This window comes from Dicentrarchus labrax, unplaced genomic scaffold, assembly GCF_905237075.1.
Source record: "Dicentrarchus labrax unplaced genomic scaffold, dlabrax2021, whole genome shotgun sequence".
NCBI classification, from domain to species: domain Eukaryota; kingdom Metazoa; phylum Chordata; class Actinopteri; family Moronidae; genus Dicentrarchus; species Dicentrarchus labrax.
The window spans coordinates 22,665,172-22,689,160 of NW_026136708.1; the positions used below are offsets into that span (position 1 = coordinate 22,665,172).

The 23,989-nt window shown below is 42.3% G+C and overlaps 1 protein-coding gene and 1 non-coding gene across 2 annotated transcripts; one reads left to right on the top strand and one right to left on the bottom strand.

The window, feature by feature from the left end:
• Window positions 1-552: 552 nt before the first annotated feature.
• On the bottom strand, window positions 553-624 carry trnaa-ugc (transfer RNA alanine (anticodon UGC)). Its single transcript has one exon. It is a non-coding gene; the product is annotated as a tRNA-Ala (tRNA).
• A 1,135-nt stretch (window positions 625-1,759) lies between these two features.
• Window positions 1,760-23,393, top strand: cad (carbamoyl-phosphate synthetase 2, aspartate transcarbamylase, and dihydroorotase). Its single transcript, XM_051408863.1, has 44 exons — window positions 1,760-2,192; window positions 2,979-3,118; window positions 3,227-3,356; window positions 3,558-3,700; window positions 3,947-4,088; window positions 4,581-4,752; window positions 5,823-6,008; window positions 6,122-6,231; window positions 6,390-6,532; window positions 6,831-6,962; window positions 7,289-7,522; window positions 7,616-7,837; window positions 8,010-8,198; window positions 8,290-8,414; window positions 8,666-8,799; window positions 8,903-9,015; window positions 9,780-9,944; window positions 10,024-10,109; window positions 10,496-10,742; window positions 11,156-11,254; window positions 11,489-11,713; window positions 11,939-12,121; window positions 12,214-12,432; window positions 12,829-12,996; window positions 13,146-13,328; window positions 14,117-14,221; window positions 15,336-15,581; window positions 15,684-15,765; window positions 16,289-16,455; window positions 16,590-16,754; window positions 17,032-17,163; window positions 17,297-17,498; window positions 17,612-17,802; window positions 17,922-18,062; window positions 18,206-18,295; window positions 18,497-18,638; window positions 18,756-18,949; window positions 19,074-19,148; window positions 19,359-19,571; window positions 20,249-20,374; window positions 20,583-20,738; window positions 20,941-21,042; window positions 21,428-21,522; window positions 22,397-23,393. Exons 1-44 carry the CDS (start codon window positions 2,111-2,113, stop codon window positions 22,494-22,496), a joined length of 6,696 nt encoding a protein of 2,231 aa, XP_051264823.1. The 5' UTR covers window positions 1,760-2,110; the 3' UTR covers window positions 22,497-23,393.
• Window positions 23,394-23,989: the final 596 nt, after the last annotated feature.

Here is a 23,989-nt window from a genome sequence, read left to right on the forward strand (position 1 = left end):
ACCGCTGAGGGCGGGGGGCGGGGCTCCGTGGTGCGTTTACAACTGTGGGAAATGTCAGCTGCTCTCAAGAATGAGTCCATTGCGTTGTTTTGTGTCGACAAAATGTATTTTAGTCCAAAGATTAAAAACAAGTGACAGTATTAAGGCTATTCGAGGTGACGCTGGATATCGTGACTATAACTGGGGCTGCTAGTGGCGTTTTTTTCCTTAAAGACGCCACGTGTAGTTGTAACGGGTCCGTTTTTAATTAATATCTTATTAGCTATCATTGACAATACAGCAATATATGTATGTAGATTCAAGACTAAAGTCTGTGTGTGTGTGTGTGTGTGTGTGTGAGCTGAATCTGGGATCCAGTCTTTATAAAGCGTTTTGTAGGCTTCGTGTTTCCAAAGCTGGTGATCTGCGTCACGATTATAGCGAGTTACATATTAACAAACAAACAAACACAAAAGTACAAAATATAAATATAATATTTGCCTTTTTGAACGGTTGGTTAATCACTATTTTAATATATATAAGGTTTGTGGTCGTGGGGAGAAAAAGAACCACTGGAGATGCCGGGGATTGAACCCGGGGCCTCATACATGCAAAGCATGCGCTCTACCACTGAGCTACATCCCCTTCCGTGTCCGCTACGTTTGTGGTCGTGTATTTATAATGTACATTTCAAACAATTGAGCCACTATTGCACTCTCTGTGTATTTATTTGACAGCTGTAGTTACCAGTTACTTCCTCAGAGTCAGATAATTTGATATAAAATATAAATCAATCACTTTATTGATCCTACTGATCACACTAGACAAACTCCATGCTGCAGACACTTTGACCAACACTGCCACCTCACAGGATTCAAACTGAACTCCAGCTGTTGTAGAAGTTGCTGCTGCAGGACCCCCCCCAGCGTGATGACGTCATTTACGCCAAACGTGAAGTTAAGTTTCTTGATTGGACCGGAAAGAAGCGATTCTGCTTTCAAATTAAACCCCCCCCACCCACCCACCCACCCACGTGGCACATGATCAAAAACATGGCATGACATCACTTTACACCTTGTTTGCAAAAGTGAAAGTATGAATGATTAAAACTGCTCATTGATCCACAAAAGGTTCACACAGAGCAAAATATTAAAATTGATTATGATGCCCCCATTTAGAAATTATGTAATGTTTATCAAAATGGTTTAAATGAGCTTATAATGCACAAAATGAGTGCTACTGTAAATATTTATTGAATACGATTAATGATACACACATTTTTTTATTTTATTTTATATTTCAAACTGAATAACCGGCCATGCCATTACAGTTTTTATTTAATATGTTGACGTAATAAAATGAATTAAAAGCTCTAATGAGTTCACCAAATTACCAAAAGCACTCACCAGGCATTTAAATGCTCTATTGTGAACATGTTATCAGCTTAAATGAGCAAAACTGGTTTATTTAGTCAAATGTAATCTACTGCACAAACATTGGCCCACTTCACATGACTTTGGTATTATGGGATGACTTTAAGTTTCATCGTCAGCGTAAAGCAGCATAAACAATATAGCTTTTAATACATTTTTAAAACACCTATTCTCAATGATCATTAAAGTCAGCTGCTATAATACCACACACACACACACACACACACACACACACACACACACACACACACACACACACACACACACATATATATATATATATATAACTAAAAAAAGTGTGGCTTTTATTTTGAAATCTGTCGGCGGAAGTGCGGTGTGTCACTGCGTAAACTTACCGGCCGGGCTGCGGGTCCGACTAAAACCGGGAAAACACCTCATTAAAACTCGCTTTTATTTTTTTAACCACATCGTTCCGTCCGGATCGATAAAGGCTGACAGAGATCTGCTCGGTACGGCGAGAGGGCGGGGGACAAATCTGGTAGTTATTCCCCCCCGCTAAGTCTCATCTTCATCACCCCTCCTCCTCCTCCTCCTCCTCCCTCTCCGCGCGGCGTGAGTTTCACGTGGAGACCGGAGGTTCATCACTACTACTGAATCAGTCTACTGCAGTTAGCATTAGCTCTTCGTGACTTTAAACAAAACAAAACAAACAAACAAACAAACAAACAAACAAAAAGATGGCAGCGTTGATCCTAGAGGACGGGACGGCGTTCAGGGGCCTCCTGTTCGGGGCAGATGTGTCAGTGTCGGGAGAAGTTGGTGAGTTAAACTTCATTTAAATGTGCCACGATGCTCTTGGAGTTGTAAAAGCGTGTTCCCAACCAAACTCCATTCAGATATCTGTCAATTATAGGTGGGGGGGGGGGGAACTAACGTTGTCAGTTGCGCATGTGCCACATGATCTTTCTTATATAGATAAATCACCCAACATCTTTATAACTGTGCTCGCCTCTTTACCAAACCTGGTTTGTTTTCCTCATTGTTTTTGGATGAATGTATAGCTAGAAATGGAGGTATGGCACTAACTAGCTTTTTAAAAAAAGTTGAGCTGTGTTGTAATAAACGCAAATCAACGTGTGGCAATAGTGCCGAATTAAAGATTAGGCACTATTGATTTTTATTCAAAGGCAGACTTTGCTCTGTGGTGCGTTTACTGGCGCCGTTGAGCAAGGCAGCAGTAAAAGTGATGGGATTTTGAGCGTGGTTTGGCGGGACGAAGTACACACAGTAGAATGGAATGTATCTCTGCTGGTGGGTTTAGTGGAGCACCTCACATCTGGATGACATAATCCAAAGCCAGTTTTATTACGTAACCACCGGTAGATCAGTGGTGGGAGTCATTTAAGGTGACAATAAACCTGAATCAACACTTCAAAAGTCAACAGTTACTGCTTTTAGTGAAGTTTATGTCAAGCAAATTGTTTACTCCAGCACCTGAACGCTGAATATTGATATCAGTGACTTATAAATACTTGTTATAATAACAAAAAATCCAGCTGTTGTTAAAGACTGGGCCATGTACTGATGAATATATGGTATGTTCAGTGTTTCAGACGGGCATGGTGGGCTACCCCGAGGCTCTCACTGACCCATCCTACCGCTGCCAGCTGCTCACCCTCACTTACCCTCTGGTCGGTAACTATGGCGTACCAAAGGACGAAGACGGAGACTTTGGACTGAGCAAGGTGGGCAAACTTAAACCGTTTGTTGTATAGCAGTAGAGGCCTTGAATTAAGATTTAATGAAAGATAATATTCCTTTGTGACGTGTTTTTATTGTGTTTTTGTTGTCAGTGGTTTGAGTCGTCGAAGATCCACGCTGCGGCTCTGATCATCGGAGAGCTGTCGGAGAGTCCCAGTCACTGGAGTTCAGTCAAGTCACTGGACCAGTGGCTCAAAGAGCAAGGCATTCCCGGATTACAAGGTCAGAAAATCTAACTTTAAATAAACTCATAATAATAATGTTAATGGGGAATAAGTTAAATCTTTACATTTGAATTTGAAATGGCTGCTAAATCACAATTTGGCACCTGATATATAAAAATGTATAAAACTATCAGATACTTGCAAGCTTTATTTATTTTATTATGATTTATTATTATTATTATTATTGATTGTTCTCCAGGCATCGACACTCGCCGTCTCACCAAAAAGATCCGAGAGAAGGGCACCATGTTGGGGAAGCTGGTCGTGGACGGGACTCCTGAGGACAGTATCCCCTTTGATAACCCGGACAAGAGGAACCTGGTCCAGGAGGTCTCCATGAAGGTAACCCACCCACATGCTTAATAACCTTTTTTTAAAAATAAAAAATCCTGAATTTATTAAGATTATTTAGACTTTATGTTAATTTCTTACCAAGATATCAATGCTTGATATTAGACCTCATAACTAAACTAGGAACTAGCCCGCACAGGTTAGAAGTAAAGATTAATTCGATTATTTCTGTCTGAATACATGTAAACAATACAGCAAACAGTCCTATTTGTTTCACCTCGTTTATTACTTCTCCAGGAGCCCAGAGTGTTCAACCCCAGCGGTAGTCTGCGAATCACGGTGGTGGACTGCGGCATCAAATACAACCAGATCCGCTGCCTGGCTCAGAGAGGAGCTCGTGTGACTGTCGTTCCCTGGGACCACCCGTTGGACAGCACAGGTCCGTCACACACTCCCAGACGTAGAGCAGAAAACTGTTTGACTGGGGCACAACACTCAGGGATCAGTTTGTTTGAGGTGGTTTGAAAGATGTCAGCGATAATTATGGCAGGTTTTTACCTTTTTTTTGGAGAACGTATAAGCAAAATGTGGGACTATGCTTGTGTTTGTTTCAAGGAAAACTGTGCTTATGTTAAAAGAAGTAGGACGAGTACAAGTAGCAGAAAGGTTTTCTCATTAATGTTCAGCCAATGTCTTTGTGATAAAGGAGTTTAGTTAGACAATAAAGTACCGGAAATTAGTCTCCAGACAGTTCACAAATAAAAGGAACAACCTGAAAGAATGAGAAACACCACAAATACGTATGCTTTCATTCAGAACACAAGGGGTCATTGATGAATTGAACACCTATGGGAGGTTTTTTCCTTTTTAAATTATCCCTCATCTGAATTCTTCAGTGGTAAAACCAGCATTTTGTTGTCCTTTTTTGTAGATTTTGATGGTTTGTTCATCAGTAACGGCCCCGGGGATCCCCAGTTCTGTCAGACCACCATCAGCAACGTGAGGAAGGTGGTCTGCGTCGAACGCCCCAAGCCGGTTTTCGGCATTTGCCTCGGACACCAGCTGCTCTCTTTAGTCATCGGATCGAAGACCTACAAGATGAAGTTAGTACCGCAAACTTGAGCACCTGCACCAAAGTAATGTACATTCAAAAGGTTTAAAACTGCAGATTCTCACTCCGACTTTCTTGTGTTGTGTATTTTGTATTCTTGATTGATCAAAATCTTAATGGCTATTAACCGATTACAGTTTTATCATTCACATTCAGGGTTCAACAGTTTAATTCTCATCTCTTTCATCTCATTTTCATTTCACAGAGTGCTGAAATCAGTCAATAAATTGGTTTTCTATTGACACAAAAATGCCTTTTAAATGTGCAAAGTGTTCAATTTGATGTAATTTATATACCCTCCCATCTGGAGCAGGCTTATAGGAGACTTTTGGAACAGGACAAAGACAGAAATGCGCCCTCAGTGACCTGAACCAGGGAACCTCTTCAAAAACCTCTTTTTATACACTCGCTAGAAACACAGACGTCCATGCCCACACACACTTTCTTTGGGAGAGTAGTGATGTGAACTGCAGGTTTTTGCTGTTCTCAGCAGTCTGGGCTGCTCCTGAATGAGCAGTGAGGTTGTCGGCCTGATCGTCATTGTTATGAAAAAGACTAAACAAACAAGCCGTAGCATGCAAGACGAGGCGGTCGGCTCTCCTTTGCTGTACTGCGCTCCACAGCCACATCTGCGGGGGTTAGGGAGGTTTTCTTTCCCCTGAGACTCCACTGAGGGGAGCTTTATCAGGCCCGACGTGAAGGTCACAATGGGCAGCGAATGTTTCTGTTACCCTGCTGGAATGTGGCTGGCATCTCGAACAGACAAGGGGATTGTTGGATTGTGGGATTCCAGGGAAATTCAAAATACAGATAGTTCACAGGGGGAAATATCCATGTCCTTGTAAGAAACTGTAGTTGTGTCAGTGTTACAGTACATGTTTTCTCTTTACCTGGAAGTCCAAAGCCCCATCTAAATGTAGCTGGATTACATTAAAGGTCCAGTGTGTAACAATTAGGATTAAGGGTGAACAACACCAACTAGATCAGATACTATTTTTGTATAAAAGCACATTATCAACATGTCTGTCCAGCCCCAACTATCTTATTTCTCCTGTCTCTCAGGTACGGGAACCGTGGCCACAACCAGCCATGCATCCACAAGGGAACAGAGCGCTGCTTCATCACCAGTCAAAACCACGGGTTCGCCGTCGACCCCGACACCCTGCCGAAGGACTGGGACGTCCTCTTCACCAACGCCAATGATCATACCAACGAGGGCATCGTACACAACACGCAACCCCTGTTCAGGTAACAGGCTCAGTCACTCCTGAGGACTTGATAACGCACACCAGAAATGCCAGAATTTAGTTGATGTGAATAAAACAATGTGATTTAAATTCTTTTGTGATGCATTTCTTCAGTGTTCAGTTCCACCCAGAGCACATGGCTGGACCCACAGACCTGGTCGGCCTGTTTGATGTCTTCCTTGACACCGTGAAAGACCACAAAGAGGGCAACGCTACCAAATCTGGTACTAATTTCAGTGTTTTTACTTCACCTTTTTGGGTAAAACACATTATTTCTCAGGCCAGATGACGTGTTTTAATAGAAAAAGAGACATTACATAAATTCCTTGAATGGAAACTAAATGAAAATGCTTTTCGTGTGTTTTTTTTTTTTGTTTTCCAGTGAAGCAGCGTCTACTGGACCACCTTACCTACCCGGGTTTCACAAAGCCTGAAGAGGTGCTCCGACCCAGGAAGGTCCTCATCCTGGGCTCTGGAGGACTGTCCATTGGCCAGGCTGGGGAGTTCGACTACTCCGGCTCTCAGGTCTGTGTGGTCTACCTTCTGGCAAGAGGAGTGCAGATACTCTTTCGGGTGCAGGGTAAATGAGGAGTGTGAGGGGAGGTTAATCATGCTGGACTTCTGGGGGTTTAGTGCAACTGTTTGACTGCAAAATACTTCAGTAATGCTGTATGAGCAACATATAACCATAAAGTTACTACAAAGAACATGACTCTAGCCACCTTTCACTCCACTTCCTTTAAGATTTTAAAGCTGACCACCAGATTTTATTGTTGAAGAAGCCCATTATTACTTGCTGATGTTAATTTGTTCTGTTTTCCAGGCTATTAAGGCTCTCAAGGAAGAGAATATCCAGACTGTGCTGATCAACCCCAACATTGCCACCGTCCAGACCTCCAAGGGCCTGGCTGACAAAGTCTACTTCCTGCCGATCACAGCGGAGTATGTCACCCAGGTACGGATAAACTCCCTTCACTCAATGTGCTGACTGATAAGAGACAATATGTGTACATACCGGGGTTATAAAACTCCTAGACAGGGTCCTGGAAAGTAAATGAAAGTAAATCAGTAGTCAGTACTACAATAAAAAGTTTTTATTGACTTGTAGAGCTTTTCTAATTAGGTTTAATCTGACACACAGATGTTTCTGGGTGTCAAAGCTGATCAGGAGTAACATTTCAAAGACAATTTTCACATTTTATTAACACATTCAGGTTCTTACAATATTTGTTTCCCCCGTGGTATCAATGTTGAGTGTCTCCCCACTTTTTCCACTCTCAGGTGATAAAGAATGAACGTCCCGACGGCGTGCTGCTGACCTTTGGCGGTCAGACCGCTCTGAACTGCGGCGTGGAGCTGACCAAGCTGGGCGTCCTGGAGAAGTATAAAGTTAAGGTTCTGGGAACGCCGGTGGCCTCCATCGAGATGACTGAAGACCGGAAGATCTTTGTGGAGAAAATGGAAGAGATCAATGAGCATGTCGCTCCCAGTGAAGCAGCGCTGTCTGTAGAGCAGGTGAGGGAAAACAAAGCTGCCCAGGTTCATTAGCCATATATTTTTCTCTTTTATGTGTCTGAATGTATCTTAAACTCTTAAACTTCATTACAGGCAGTGGCAGCTGCAGAACGTCTAGGCTACCCTGTTCTGGTTCGGTCGGCGTTCGCTCTCGGTGGTCTGGGCTCGGGCTTCGCCAACAATAGAGAGGAGCTAACCTCTCTGGTGACATCAGCCTTCGCCCACACCTCCCAGGTACTGGTGGACAAATCCCTGAAAGGCTGGAAGGAGATCGAGTACGAGGTGGTCCGCGATGCTTACGACAACTGTATCACTGTGAGTAAAGAACAGACGGACAAACAACGAAGCAGCACTTTTTAAAGGTTAAATGTAATATTCCTGAACTTTAAAATGGTAGTTTGCTACACCATTGTGTCAAAAGTAATTGCATTTAACGTAGCATTGATATCTTATTGTACGTGAGACTTGATTAGTTCTTCCTGTTCAGGTGTGTAATATGGAGAATATTGACCCTCTGGGCATCCATACCGGAGAATCCATCGTTGTGGCGCCCAGTCAGACGCTTAACGACCACGAATACAACATGCTGAGGAACACGGCCATCAAAGTCATCAGGCACCTCGGCATCGTGGGAGAGTGTAACATCCAGTACGCTCTTAACCCTGAGTCTGAACAGGTATGAACGGTGTCCATACTAGTTCCCACCCGGATAGAAGTACCAACACTTACAGATTCTGTTATAACCTCTGTGTTTTGATGTTTTGCAGTACTACATCATTGAGGTGAATGCCCGTCTGTCACGGAGTTCGGCCCTGGCCAGCAAGGCGACAGGTTATCCTCTGGCCTATGTAGCTGCTAAACTTGGCCTGGGGATCCCGCTGCCACAACTCAAGTACGTCCTCTCACTTTAAGGATAACAGATGAAACGTAAATATTGAACGTGCAATGTCCTCAAACTTTACCTCCTGTACAGAAGTATGTGTTAATATCCAGAAAAAATTTGGAATTGTATCAGCAGTATACAAAAACTTATGATGATAGCCATCCCTGCAATGAGCTACTGAGTCTGGGAGCTTAAATCCCATAAACATTTTTGTAATGGTGTGATTCAGTAAGAAAAACCTGTCAATGGATTTTCTGCAGGAACTCCGTTACCAACTCGACTACAGCGAACTTTGAGCCCAGCTTGGATTACTGTGTTGTGAAGGTGCCTCGCTGGGATCTGAGCAAGTTCCTCAGGGTTTCCACCAAGATTGGCAGCTCCATGAAGAGTGTTGGTAGGAAGAGAAGTCTTAACCATAGCCTGCCATTTATAAAACTGCATTAGCTCAGAGGCAACAGTGGCAAGAAGCAGATCTTCACCCGTACATTTCTTGACAGGCGAGGTGATGGCTATTGGCCGTAGCTTTGAGGAGGCCTTCCAGAAAGCTCTGAGGATGGTGGATGAGAACTGTGTTGGCTTTGACCACACCATCAAGCCCGTCTCTGAAAAGGTAATTAAAAGTTTGTACCCAACTTTTTTGATTTGTTTTTTATGTTTGTAAGTTGGAACTGGAGTATTGTAAGTCACTGTTAAACTGCCACTGCTGCATACATGTAGTCCTCATGTCCTTGACCCTGCTGTGAGTTGTTCAGAGTCCATTATCTACATAATATTAAATCACCCATTCAGTCGTCACCAGTGAGTCATACCGGTATGGTGAGGTAGGAAGTGTGTGTGAAGAGACCCTGTTTAATACATATGTTTGCCTTTTAGAGAAAAGCATTATTTAAACATGTTTTTTCTCATACCTGCACTTTAAAACACATCCTGAATGAGCCTTGGCGTACGTTATAAGTGACCAGAAAATGTTCAAAAGCCTTTTGTTGACGACTGTTGACTTGTTCTTAAAATTTCTAACAAAGACTGCAGTGAAGAATGCCCTAAAATCTGACATTTATGGCGGGAAATGTGCCACACCCATAAGAAAAAGCCACAAAATCACAAGTGACTGGTAGCATTAACGTGGTGCAGCATCACAGCTGCTGTTAGGTTTTAAACTGAACCAGAAGATGGTGCTAATGTGCCAGTATGCTGTACACTGTAAGGTAGTTAACACCTTGTAATGATACCTTGTTGATGCAAGCTTTACTGGGTCCTTACTGAGAGAAATCTTTCATTGAATGTTACTGTGTCAAATGTCAGTTGTTAAATTACTTGCCCAGTTATGTATCTCAGTTATCATGCCTTGCTCTGTTGCCCCTCTCTGCTCACCAGGAGTTGCAGACTCCTACAGATAAGCGCATCTTTGTTTTGGCGTCGGCCTTCAGAGCCGGTTACACGGTGGACCAGCTGTACGAGCTCACCAAGATCGACCGCTGGTTCCTGCACAAGATGAAGAACATAACCGACCACGAGCGACTGATGGAGACGTACAACCAGGTAAGAATGATTCAATCATTTTAAACATCAGCGGCAGTTTCTTCTTGATTTTTCTTGCTAACTTTGTTCTTCCCACCAGGATGAGAGTGCCATGCCACCAGAGGTGATGCGAAAGGCCAAGCAGCTGGGCTTCTCAGACAAGCAGATAGCACTAGCTGTGCAGAGGTGAGTGGGAAAGACAATATGGGCCTGCGGTCACATTACCTGATTATTTTTAGCCGTTGCAGTGTGCTGGCATCACAAATTAATTTCAACACCAGAGAGAGAGAAAATGCTGGAGAATGAATTTCCTGCTCCTGGTCTGGCGAACTGAAACACTGATTTATGTAAAGGCTTCCTTTTTTATTTACAATGATTTCTAACCTACTCTTGCGTTTCTATATATAATTTGCACTTCTCTTGGAGTGATATGAAACAGCAAAGACTACAAAATGATATTTATATTTACATTACATCAGTTTGTTTTCACACTCAATTGATGGTCTGAAGTTTGTTTTCTCCTCCTATTGTCAAGCCTTATTTCCCTTTGTGTTTCTGTGTCCCTCCTACAGCACAGAGCTCGTGGTGAGAAAGCTGCGTCACGATTGGTCCATCATACCTGTAGTGAAGCAGATTGACACGGTAGCGGCCGAATGGCCCGCCCACACAAACTACCTGTACTTAACCTACCACGGCACCGAGAACGACCTGCACTTCAACGATCAGCACGTCATGGTGATCGGCTCAGGGGTTTACCGCATCGGCAGCAGCGTGGAATTTGATTGGTGTGCAGTCGGATGCATCACAGAGCTCAGGAAGGTAAGTCCTCCACGATCTCATAACACTGCAGATTGTTGATTTAAGTTTAAGCTCGATGTTTTTGCACGTTAATGACTGAAATGGAAGTAAAGGGGAGTTTTTAAACTTTTTTGAATATAAAAAGTTGTCTATAAAATTGTGATTAAAGTTAAAATACATTTAAAAAAGGGTTTTGAATTAACTTTTATTCCATTTGCTAACACGTCTTCTTAATCAACTCCACCTCTCTGTTTAAAATGTCTATTTCATCTACAGTTTAAAAATCTTCTTAATTGAAGTCATGCGGCAGTATTGATTTTTATTGTTTATGTATCTCCTGTGTGTTGTCTGTATTTTGTGTGTTAAATAAAATGTTATGAAAATAATATGACGCATAACCTGCATGTGGCTTTTTAAACAATGTTGTATTGCAGATGGGTTATAAGACCATCATGGTGAACTACAACCCAGAGACCGTCAGCACAGACTACGACATGTGTGACCGCCTCTACTTCGATGAGATCTCCTTCGAGGTAAGCGTTTTGTCCACTAACTAATAAACTAAACATTAATAATGAGTTTTAACTTAATAGAAATTGTTTGGGACACAGTTCATGGTTCTGTTACAATAACAATACAGACTGCAGCCATAGAGCAGAATTAAGGCCTTGTGGAGACACACACTCAATAAAAAGCCTATTATGAGCTTTATAATAGTTTTACTAATAATACTTTTGAGGTTAATAAGTGTCCTGCACATATCTCAGGTGGTGATGGATATCTATGAGAGGGAAAACCCAGAGGGAGTGATCCTCTCTATGGGAGGCCAGCTGCCCAACAACATCGCCATGTCGCTGCACCGCCAGCAGTGCCGCATCTTGGGAACCTCCCCCGAGTTCATCGACTCTGCCGAGAACAGGTTCAAGTTCTCCAGAATGCTGGACACCATCGGAATCAGCCAGCCACAGTGGAAGGAGCTCTCCGACACTGAGGTACAACCGACTGTGTTTATACCAGAATGTGTTTGAAAATGTATAAAAAAATCAATGATTCTGATGCCAAATATTGACAGAAAACCTTTTGGAGAGTGAAAAGATTGTTATGTATCGTTTCGTTTGTGATCTTTTTCTGCGTTTGATTTGGGAAGACAAGTTTGTGTTTTTAACAAAATATTTCTTAATCCTCACATCTATCTTCCATTTCTTTGTTCTCTGCAGTCTGCTATGAAGTTTTGTGAGACTGTGGGTTATCCCTGCCTGGTTCGTCCCTCCTACGTTCTCAGCGGAGCGGCCATGAACGTTGCCTACACTGACAGCGACCTCGAGAAATACCTGAGTAGCGCCGTAGCTGTGTCCAAGGAATACCCTGTTGTCATCTCCAAATTCATACAGGAGGCCAAGGTTAGAGAAAAAGACTTGCAGCAGTTTGAAGTTGAGCTCCGAAAGGCTCTGTGTGACAGTGGAGTTCAACATGTCTGCAATATATTTTCCAGGAGATAGACGTGGACGCCGTAGCCTGTGACGGGGTAGTGATGGCCATCGCGGTGTGCGAACACGTGGAGAACGCCGGCGTTCACTCTGGGGATGCCACACTGGTGACGCCACCCCAGGATCTCAATCAGAAGACGATGGAGAGGATCAAGATGATCGTCCACGCCATCGGCCAGGAGCTGCAGGTCACCGGACCTTTCAACCTGCAGCTGATTGCCAAGGTGAGAATCAGACCCAGAAACGGACCTAAAATGTTTACCACAGATTTTGTTTTAAGTCGGAGGCTCCCAAGAGTTTCAGGGGAGGCTCAGTGAATAAAAAATATTACATTATTTATTATATTATCTATCAAAAGGAGATGACATAGAATAGTGTAAATGTGTGATTTGATTAGAGATACAGTAGTTTGGGGGAAATTGACAGTTTTTCCCACTTCCATTATTAGTTTCAGAGTCAGAAACTAATGATACCTTTTTTTTGTTTATATATTTGGTCTAATCTGAAATTTAAAAACAAGAGGTCACAAAAAGAAAAAGAAACATAAAGTAAAAGTAATTTGTTTTCCCCCCTGTTCATATCAGCTATCTAACACTGTGATGTTGTGCTTTTTCCACCAGGACGACCAACTGAAGGTGATCGAGTGCAACGTCCGAGTCTCCCGCTCCTTCCCCTTCATATCCAAGACCCTGGGCGTGGACATGGTTGCCCTGGCAACTCAGGCCATTGTTGGGGAGGACGTGGAGCCGTTGGGCCTAATGAGGGGAAAAGGGATTGTAGGAGTCAAGGTAACTAAGCCAATTCAACCCAAGTGTTTTTCACTTGTTAGGGATCTATAGCGACTTTTATAGAAACTTTTTTTTCACTTAAATTTGAGAAAGCCTCAATTGCTGTGTGTCGTGTAGTCCTCCTTAACCATATGACACATGTCCTGCAGGTTCCTCAGTTTTCATTCTCTCGGCTGGCCGGGGCTGACGTGGTGCTCGGGGTGGAGATGACCAGCACTGGTGAGGTGGCCTGTTTCGGGGAGAACAGATATGAGGCTTACCTCAAAGCCATGCTCTCCACGGGCTTCAAGATCCCCAAAAAGAACATTCTGCTCTCCATTGGCAGCTTTAAGGTACTCGCAGGACGTGACTGACATAAATATTAAACACTCTTTAAATCTGGGATTTACTGATGAATTTCTCCGAGCCAAGAGTTGGTGATTTGGCAGATGTGAATGTTGTATTCAGCTGATCCAGCTGGCAGCTGAAACGCTGGAGAATGCACCAACAGTGGGACATTACAGTACATTTGCAGTCCTGCACTGCGATTCACAGATGGTTCTTAAGGCCATCGAGCCATGTGGAAATCTGTTACATGATAGTATGGCCTCGATAAGAATGCTTAAGGGCTTCATCTTCGAACCAGAAAATAAACAATTTCTACTCAAATAAATTCCTAACAAGACTCAACCACTGAATTTATTTGAACTGTTATTGCTTATGGTTTATATGAATCAACATTAGCTGTTTCCTTGGCAACAACTACTCTTCCTTGGGTCCATATCTATAGTAATTAAAACAGTTAAAGTATCACCATTACACCCAACATCATAAATCAAAGGCAAATATATAACACAATAACTAACAGTAAAACATGAAATTGAGTATTAATCTTGAATAGTCGACTGCAAGAAAGTTAAGAATTCTTTATGTATATAATAATATATACAATAAATATTACATTTAAAGTAAATTAATTACCTTTTTAACCAGACTCTAGTAAGAAGTATGAAGCTTGATAGATTATTATATTCAGATTTAAAAAAAGAGTGATCCATTATTTGTATTAATCCAACTCTTTCAATTAAAATGATATTATTGATCTTACCGTTTTGTTTTCTGATGTTTTGTGCGATTACAGAACAAGAGCGAGCTGCTGCCCACCGTGCAGGCTCTGGAGTCTATGGGTTATGACCTGTACGCCAGTCTGGGTACCGCAGATTTCTACACAGAACATGGAGTCAAGGTAACTGAAAATATAGGTTTCATTACACAAACAGTTGACACTTAATAGCAGAAAAGTATGCTGGTAAGTCAGGTAATCGAGATTTATTGTATTGACACGTGTGTAATAATGCACATTAGTACTGAAGGGGTAAAACTGAGGATCTCTGGTTTAACAAACCTCAGTTTTTTAGTTTTTGTCCTGCAATGTACATGTCTGCTAGGTTTTTGGAAAGTTTTGTGACACAGAGATCCAAAGTGCTTTCCAAACAACAAATAAATAAAACATTACAAACACAAACATAGAGAGCATGTAAAAACAAACAAAGGAAGATAAAACAAAAGGGAGGGATAAATTAAAAGAGACACGACAGAAGAGAAAACAAACAGGGAGATCTATAAAAAGGACTGTAGAGGAGGGTTTTGAGCAGCCGCTTAAAACAGTCCACAGATTCAGTGAATCTAAGTGATTGGGGAAGACTATTCCACAATGTTGGGGCTAGAACAGCGAAGGCACGGTCACCTTTAGATTTACAGTTAGAGCGTGGAACGGATAAAAGGCCGAGATTTGAGGAGCGGAGTGGCCGAGGAGTGGAATGAGGAACAAGGAGATCTGAAATGTAACTGGGGGCAAGGTCATGAAGTGCCTTATGTGTAATCAGTAAGATCTTATAGTTGATTCTGAATTTTACAGGAAGCCAATGAAGGGATGCAAGGACAGGAGTAATGTGGGACCGGCGACTGGTTCTGGTTAAAAGTCTGGCGGCTGCATTTTGTACTAACTGTAAACGATTTAAGGAAGCCTGACTGAGGCACGTGTAGAGTTACAGTAATCTAGACGGGAGAAAATGAAGGTGTGAATTAATTGTTCCAGATCACTGGAGGACAGGAAACTTTTGATTTTTGCTCTATTTCGTAGCTGCAGGAAACAGGGACTGGACCAGTTTGTGACATGAAGGTCAAATGTCATATGCTGGTCGAAGATGATACCCAGACTCAACAGCAGAATGATGTATACTTGATGCTAGTTGCTGTTAAAAAAGGCTTATTTCTGATTGCCAGTGTTGTACTACATTACACCAAAATATTGTGTCTCTTCTGAGCTTTTTTTTTTTTGGTCTAACTTCCTGTTTCAGGTGACAGCGGTGGACTGGCCGTTCGAGGAGGACGACAGCGAGTGTCCCAATAAAGAGAAGCAGCGCAGCATCATGAACTACTTGGAGGAAAACCACTTCGACCTGGTCATCAACCTCTCCATGAGGAACAGCGGCGGTCGCAGGCTCTCCTCCTTCGTCACCAAAGGCTACAGGACGAGACGCATGGCCATCGACTACTCTGTCCCGCTCATCATCGACATCAAGTGCACCAAGCTGTTTGTGCAGGTCAGAAATAAGTTTGTGTTTTTGATTATTAGTCCTGCAAAAGCTGCTTGAAAACATACATACACCTACAGTCGGCAACGTAATGAATCCGTGTGTTTTCAGGCTCTTCGTCAGATCGGTAGGACTCCACCAGTGAAGACTCACGTTGACAGCATGACATCCCAGACGCTGGTCCGTCTGCCTGGTGAGTCACTGCGAGCAGCAGAGGCGACTCTTAATCGACTGAAGTGTTGCTCTGTTCTGATTGTGGGTGCTTGGACTTTCACAATGTCAAGTCATTTGTAGCAGGGAAACTAATTAGACAGCACTACAATAGATAACCTTTTAAAGTACGAAGCTGTGCAGCTTTTAATTAACTTATATTGCCAGGCTGAAAATTGTGAATTAATAAATAACATTGGGGCTAATAAATTAAACAGTATTGGATTGGTACACAGACAAAAATCCCCAAATCCTCCAATACTGGTATTGAATGGAACAACTACCATTCAATTCACCATCTAATCCCTGTGTGTGTTCTTATGCACTCTAATATCCTGATCATTACTAGATTGTTTAAATCTCCAGTGTCTGTTTTGTGAATATAAACGTATGTAAACGGGGATATGAATAACCAGGTAACTTTTATATCCAGTGTAAAAGTTCTATCCCGCATGTGATCAATTGAGTAATAAATAGAATATTTGTGTTCTGTGATTGATTCTTAGGTCTGATCGATGTGCATGTTCACCTACGGGAGCCTGGAGCCACACACAAGGAGGACTTCTCCTCCGGTACGGCAGCTGCTCTGGCGGGAGGAGTGACCATGGTGTGTGCGATGCCCAATACTTCCCCTGCCATCACCGACGCCAGCACTCTGGCGCTGGTACAGAAGGTACGCTCAGATCTTTCCTGTTTGTTTCTGTCAGGTTAATCAGGACTCATCTGCCCGGTCCTGGTAAATACAGAAGTTTTGAGTTACTGAAGTAAAATCAAATAAATAAATCCTGTGCTATGTTGTATCATCAGCTGGCCAAAGCGGGCTGCCGGTGCGACTACGCCCTGTATGTGGGCGCCGCTTCAGACAACGCCGCCGTCCTGCCGTCCATCGCTAGCCAGGCCGCCGGCCTGAAGATGTACCTGAACGACACGTACTCCACCCTCAAGATGGACAACGTCTCTCTCTGGATGGAGGTGGGCTGAGGCGCAGTGTGTTTTTAAAACTCTCTTCCTTTTAACAAACCAACTGTAGTCGAGTTTGATTAGAACTGATTATTATATTATGTTGTGTGTAAATACTTTTTAATTCCTTGGTTAGTTTATTTATTTATTGTGTTCTTTCCATCTAATCACCATTAGGACACTTCACTGGTGTTGACTAATGCTTGCAGGAGACCAGTGGAAGACTTTTGCCTCTATGTCCCACTGTGCACACTAAACTAAACTATAACTGTCTGGTTTTTGAATGAAGCACTTTGAGAAGTGGCCCAAGCAGATGCCCATCGTTGCTCACGCTGAGAAGCAGACGGTGGCTGCAATCCTCATGGTGGCTCAGCTCTACCAGCGACCAGTCCACATCTGCCACGTGGCCAAGAAGGAGGAGGTAAAACACTGTTTATTATTTTTATTTTACACTTTGTTAAACAACTTTTATAGAAATATATATATATTAAATGGTGAAGTAAAAATGGTTAAGGTTTTTGTATTATTAATCTTCTTACCTCCTTGTTTTTCAGATCCTGATCATCAGAGCAGCGAAGCAGAAGGGCATTCAGGTCACATGTGAGGTGGCGCCTCATCACCTCTTCCTTTGCGAGGAAAACGTGGCAGAGATCGGCGACGGACGAGCGCAAGTCCGACCCATGCTGGGAACACACGAGGACATGGAGGCCCTGTGGGAAAACCTGGACATCATTGACTGCTTCGCCACAGACCACGGTCAGCAGCCACACAGAACCTCAGAAACCAGTCTGATAATGAATCCATTAGTTAAAGCGAAGGTTCGATCGATCATTTTTTTAGTCCTGAAGTGATTTGTGTTGTGTTGTTAGCTCCCCACTCTGTAGAGGAGAAGAACAGCGAGCGTCCTCCTCCGGGTTACCCCGGCCTGGAAACGATGCTGCCATTGCTGCTGACCGCTGTGGGTGATGGACGTCTTACTCTGGATGATATCATCAGACGTCTTTATGACAACCCACGCAAGATCTTCAACCTGCCTGTCCAGGAGAACACCTACGTGGAGGTACACAGACAAACTCGATTACTTGAGTCAGCAGTCGAAAAGAACCTGTGTTTGGTTTCGTAAGAACCTATGCTTCATACAGAATCTGACCAATAATGCTCACACTTTGTGCCTTTCAGGTGGACTTGGAGCAGGAGTGGGTTATTCCTCAGACCATGCAGTTCACCAAGTCAAAGTGGACACCTTTCCAGGGCATGAAGGTGAAGGGTAAAGTCCGGCGCGTGGTCCTGCGAGGAGAGGTGGCCTACATCGATGGCCAGGTCAGCAATCGCACACATACATGTTCAATAATGAATAAATAATGTTTACTAGTACATGTACAACCTACATCAATAAAAGTAATAAAAGATTTGTACTGTTATGTAATGTGATGGTTTTAAAGCTGTAGTTCTTTCCCTCGCAGGTGTTGGTACCTCCAGGTTACGGTGAAGATGTGAAGACCTGGCCGTCTGCTTCGATCCCTCCTCCTGAAACTGTTAAAGAAAGTCCCAGGGTATTTAAAATGGATCCATAATAATAATACAAACAAAGATAACAGTAATACAAACTGAAGCATATATTGTAATGTATCTATACTGCTAGTCTTAAGCCTGCTTGTGTACTCCAAATGTACACAAAGCCACTGTTTAATGGGTGGACGTTGTTTTCATTCGTTGTAAGATTTCATGTTTCCTGTTATGTTCTGTTGGTTTAGACTCCGGAGCACCCACGTCCTACTCCTCCCCGGGAAGGCCCGGTCCGGACCAGAGCACCCAGCCCCCGACGATCTGCAGGAGAGAGCCGCTACCTGCTGCCCCCTCGCATCCACCGCTCCTCTGATCCCGGACTCCAACCAGGTACTACAACTCCCATAATGCTGTGGGACATCCACAGTTGTATAAACTGTATTATTCTGTACTCCTGTATTTCACTGATGCATTGTACTTTGTGTCACTGCACTGTGCTCCCTGCAGAGATGTTTATGGTCCCTCCAACCGGCGCCGGTGACGGTTACAGCCACCCTCCTCCCCTGTCCAGGCTGCTGTCCCCTCAGTCAGGACCAGGACTGATACCTGCTGGACAGGCGTCTCACTTCCAGACCTCTCCTCTGCTGCACGCACTGGTGGGCCAGCACATCCTGTCCGTCAGACAGTTCAGCAAAGAGCAGGTACACCAAAGTCACAAGCTACCTGATGAGCTGCCCTGTATCAACTAACAATATGAAATAACTTTTTGGACTTTTCATGCATATTATTTCATTTTTTTAATATGTATTTATTTGTTTGTTTCAGATCTCTCATCTTTTTAATGTTGCCCACACTCTGCGTTTGCTGGTTCAGAAGGAACGAAGTCTGGACATCCTGAAGGTAGGTCTCCAGAGGAGTTCATCTTACTGCTTATTGTTGAATTATAAGAGTTTTTAAGTCTGTTTGTCCCTGTGAATGTGTGTGAGACTGCAACAAACAGAGCAAGCATTAAGGGTTTGGTGGCCCTAAACAACATTTTGGTTTTGGGTTTAAGTGCTTGTCTGTCTCAAGCCCAGCTCAAACAATAGGTCCCTGTTCTTTACTCCCCAGGGTAAGGTGATGGCGTCCATGTTCTACGAGGTCAGCACTCGCACCAGCAGCTCCTTCGCGGCGGCCATGCAGCGTCTGGGCGGCTCTGTCGTCCACTTCAGCGAATCCACCTCGTCGACGCAAAAAGGAGAATCTCTGGCCGACTCCGTCCAGACCATGAGCTGCTACGCCGACGTCCTGGTGCTCCGACACCCAACGCCTGGAGCTGTAGAGGTGGGTTAAGGGTTTTTTGTGAAGGCTTTTCTAAAATAAAAGGGCCTGATCTGATCTGTTCCTAAGTTCTTGTGCTGGCCCCTAGTTAGTTTTAGGACAGATTATTTAGATCTGTGTCTATAAATCTATTGATGTACTCCCATCTGGTTATATCATGGAAATGCTCCCAATGTATGACTCTGGTAAAGCTCTCAGATCCACAGACTGTCTACTAGCTGAACCAAAAACCCTGAAGACTTACAGTCTTTTTATAATTTGGACCCAAACTCAAGATTGTTGTCCCTCTGGATCTGAAGACTACAACATTAAATCAAGCTTAAAAGTCCCTGCTAATACCTTAATTCAGTACATTTTAAATTTAGTTTAATTTAAAGCCTGTTTGTGTAGAAAAAAATAAAAATAAATAACCTTTGGTGCCCCCTAGTGGTTGTATGGAAAAGGGCATATTGTGTAGACATGGTGGCTTTAAATATTTAATATCTTTAGAGTATATGTGTAAGTATTCAACTGGTGTTTAAAGTTTAAAAAATCCAATCTGTTAACAATATGTTAGCCAGTGTTAAAGTGTGTGTGTGTGATAGAGTTTGGTACATTTAATCACACAGCTTCAGCGACGTTCTCTCTCGAAGATCTTCAATTCTTTTTAAACCTTCACGTAACTCGTCTCCCTCTTTCAGAGTGCATCACGTCATTGCCGTAAGCCTGTGATCAATGCTGGAGACGGCGTCGGGGAGCATCCAACCCAGGCCCTGCTGGACGTCTTCACCATCAGAGAGGAGCTGGGGACGGTCAACGGCATGACGGTGAGGGATCCTAAGACCATTTTAGACTAAAACAAACATTTAAATCCTGATCCTTTTTAATTTGTAGTATTCCACAGTCCTCCAACTTTTAGCTTTTAGTTTGATGTTAGTCCAGCTGCCACTTCAACCCACATTAGTTTTACTTTGGTTCAAACAACGTCGGTGAACTCTTTTATATTTTTATGTTTTCATTCGTGTTTTCTGTCAGATAACTATGGTCGGGGATCTGAAGCACGGTCGCACGGTTCATTCCCTCGCCAAACTGCTGACCCAGTACCGCATCACGCTGCGCTACGTGGCTCCCAAGAACCTCCACATGCCAGCAGAGATCATCAGCTACGTGGCCTCAAAGGGCATCAAACAGGTGGGGACTTATTAACAGTACTTCAGACATAAATGCAGTGTGACAGCAATCATCTGAGTTATCTGAGTTCGACCAAACTACATAAGTTTAGTCTTACATTTTTCTACTATATCCTTTTGATATTTTATAATTCTTTATTGTATTTTTATACGTTTGTACTTATCTTACCTCTTATCTTGGTGCATTTTTTACATGTTTGCAGGAGGAGTTTGACAGTATTGAGGAAGCTCTGCCTGACACCGACGTCCTCTACATGACGAGGATCCAGAAGGAGAGGTTTGCATCTGAGGAGGAGTACAAGGCTGTAAGTGAACTCATGTTTAATTTTATCAGCTGCTTTCACTTTGTCTTTTCAGATTAAAGCAGAAAAATAGACATAAGACATTGTTAAATAAATGTAAAATTACATCCTGGAAGAGTAAGTCCGCTTTTCAAATCCTAAATCTACTTTTTTTTTAGTTGGTACTACTGATCTTGGTCCCATTTTATAGTGTTTGTTTCCCTTTAACTGTGTCTTTCAGACCTTAAACAAAGTGGAAAATTGCACACTGACATTTGAAGAAATAAGAGTTCAAAAAATGATAATAAGCTCAGAGTTCTGAATGTAGAAGCAGGTGACTATGAATCATATATGAATATGAATCAGCTTTGTGACTGTTTGTTTCTTTCTTTCTTTCTTTCTTTCTCAGTGTTTCGGCCAGTTCATCCTCACCCCTCACATCATGACTGTAGCCAAAAAGAAGATGGTAGTGATGCATCCGCTGCCCAGAGTCAATGAAATCAGGTGAGATCCGATCAGCACAATTAGACATTCTCACTCAACTAGCTGAAACTCGTCTTGGAGGTTTTGAAAATCATTTTATTGGACAATAAGGGATGTTTCAGATAGCTTTTTCCCAGTGATGACAGAATTATGGATTCAAACTTTTAATAGTCGAGACTGCGAGTTTGAGCTCGGCCTCGGAAACAGCAGTCGACAAAACAATCTCCCCACAAGGTCTCTCTCGTCGCTGTGGGGAGATTGTTTTGCCAACAAGTTGATTTTTCAGAGCTGCAGGGATTCTTGTGTAAAAGGTGAATTTGATAGAGTTTTATAGTGTTTTTCCCTCTGAAACAAGACAAACACAGCAGTGGTCTCATCTAGGACTGCATCATTTTTATTACTGCTGCTGATTATTTTCTCTATTAACGATCGTCAGAAGTTCCCAGAACTCTGGGTGACGTCTTCATATTGCTTCTTCTGTCAGACCATAAGTCCTAAACCCGAAGATATTCAGTTTACAATGATATAAAACAGAGAAAAGCAATGAATCCTCACATTTGAGAAGTTAGAACTGGGGACATTTTAGCATTTTTGCTTTAGTAAATGACGTAAATAGTTTTTAATCAGCTAATCAATGAATCTACTAATTGTTGCAGCTGTAGTCATGGGAAGGATTTTTGGTAGATTGGAAATATAATTTCATGCTGATATAGAGATATTTGTACTTGAAATCAACTCTCCCAGAGCAGATTTTTATTTGTGGTCCATTTGAAATGTACTTTTATTGACTGTTCTACTACAGAGAGCAGTATTAAAGTCATGTGCATCATTCATGAGCTCAAACTTAACCTCTATTTCACTTTCTCTTGTGTTTCCTTTGTGTTTTCTCTCTCAGTGCGGAGGTGGACACAGACCCGAGGGCGGCATATTTCCGGCAGGCGGAGAACGGCATGTACATCCGAATGGCCCTGCTGGCCACCGTACTGGGCAGATAGATCCACGTTCTGCATATTTGTAGCACAAATTATTTAGAGTAATAAGTGTTAGACACTGCCCTTGCCTTTCCTGAAATCTGTGGGCTTCTTATATCCAGTCCTAGTAGGGGAGGTAGTAGAGTTAAATACAACAATAAGACTGAGTCATATGTTCTAAAGTTATATTACACTGTAACACGATGCTGCTCTTCTTCAGTTTGATAGACCACGACTTGTTTCTCTTTTCATCCATATCTCACCTGCAAGAAAACTGTATTTCATTACAGCAAAATTAACATTTTTCCTATACACTGCTTCTTCACTAGAAATGATTTAGATGCTGTATTTGAATGAGATTGTTTGTGACGGTTAACAGACCATCAGTATTTGTGCGTCGGTGAGCCGACTGGAGGAGCTTTTGGAAGAATAAAGGGAGGTGGGCATTAAAATCATCAGCATTGTCGGCACTGTGATGTGTGATGTTAGTAAAATAAGTGTCTTGGTAGCTGGGTCAAATGTGCAACCACTGTAACTAAGCTGCTGCACAGCTGTTTCCTCACTCGACTGTAGGTACATTTAAAGGGACCGGATATTAAAAGGGAGAAAACGACTGTGAGGGTTTGCTCTATTCTGACCAGTAATGGGGGCAGTTGAGTTACTGTATGAAAAACCTTCTTTAACATTCCCCTTTCTTTCAACATGTAGCTGAAGACTGATATTTCCATTGTCTTTGGTGGTTTTAGGGGTGATTGCTGTAACTGTTAGTGGTTTCTTGCACCGTAGCAGTTTAGAAGAAAACGTTCTCTCCTTATTTTAATTTTTTTTCTTGCCAGATGGGTATTATTGTCATTTAAATGTTGGTGAATGACTTTGTATTATGTGGAGAAAATAAATAATAAAACAGTTTTCCCTTTTGCATTTGACATTGTCATTAATATTCACCACATGAAGCAATGCAAAATATGTGGCACACATCCAGTAACTGTTATGATCTCCCTTTACTTCTCCACTGAAACGAGTCTAAGATGCTCAGATCTAATGGAGAATAAAGTAAATAAAGCTGTGTAACATTTTTCTCCTGATTTATTAAGACAATCTTAACTCTTTTTTTTGTTTGCTTATTAACACGTAATTCATTTGAGCCTGTAATTTAACTATTATGGCTCATCAGCCCTCGGTCATGGTGTGGAGACGCCAAATAATTGACCACATCTAGCAGTTTTTAGATAAAGATTTTATTCTTTTTTAAATGCTTTTGTCCACTAATCGCAGGGATTGTGTTTCCAGATATCAGAGCTGAATCTCTGATTTAAAAAATAATCTGTTTGACAGCCAAACGGTAAAAAAAGTACAAAAATAACACAAAATTAAATTTATTTTTTACCTTAAAAAATAACCTTAACTCAGTGTTTATTTATTTACTCAATTTGTTCTGAGCTAACTCTATCCAATGATGAAGTCTGTGAAATGCAGCTCTCCAGAAAAAGCTAGTAGGTTGTCTTTGAGTTAATATT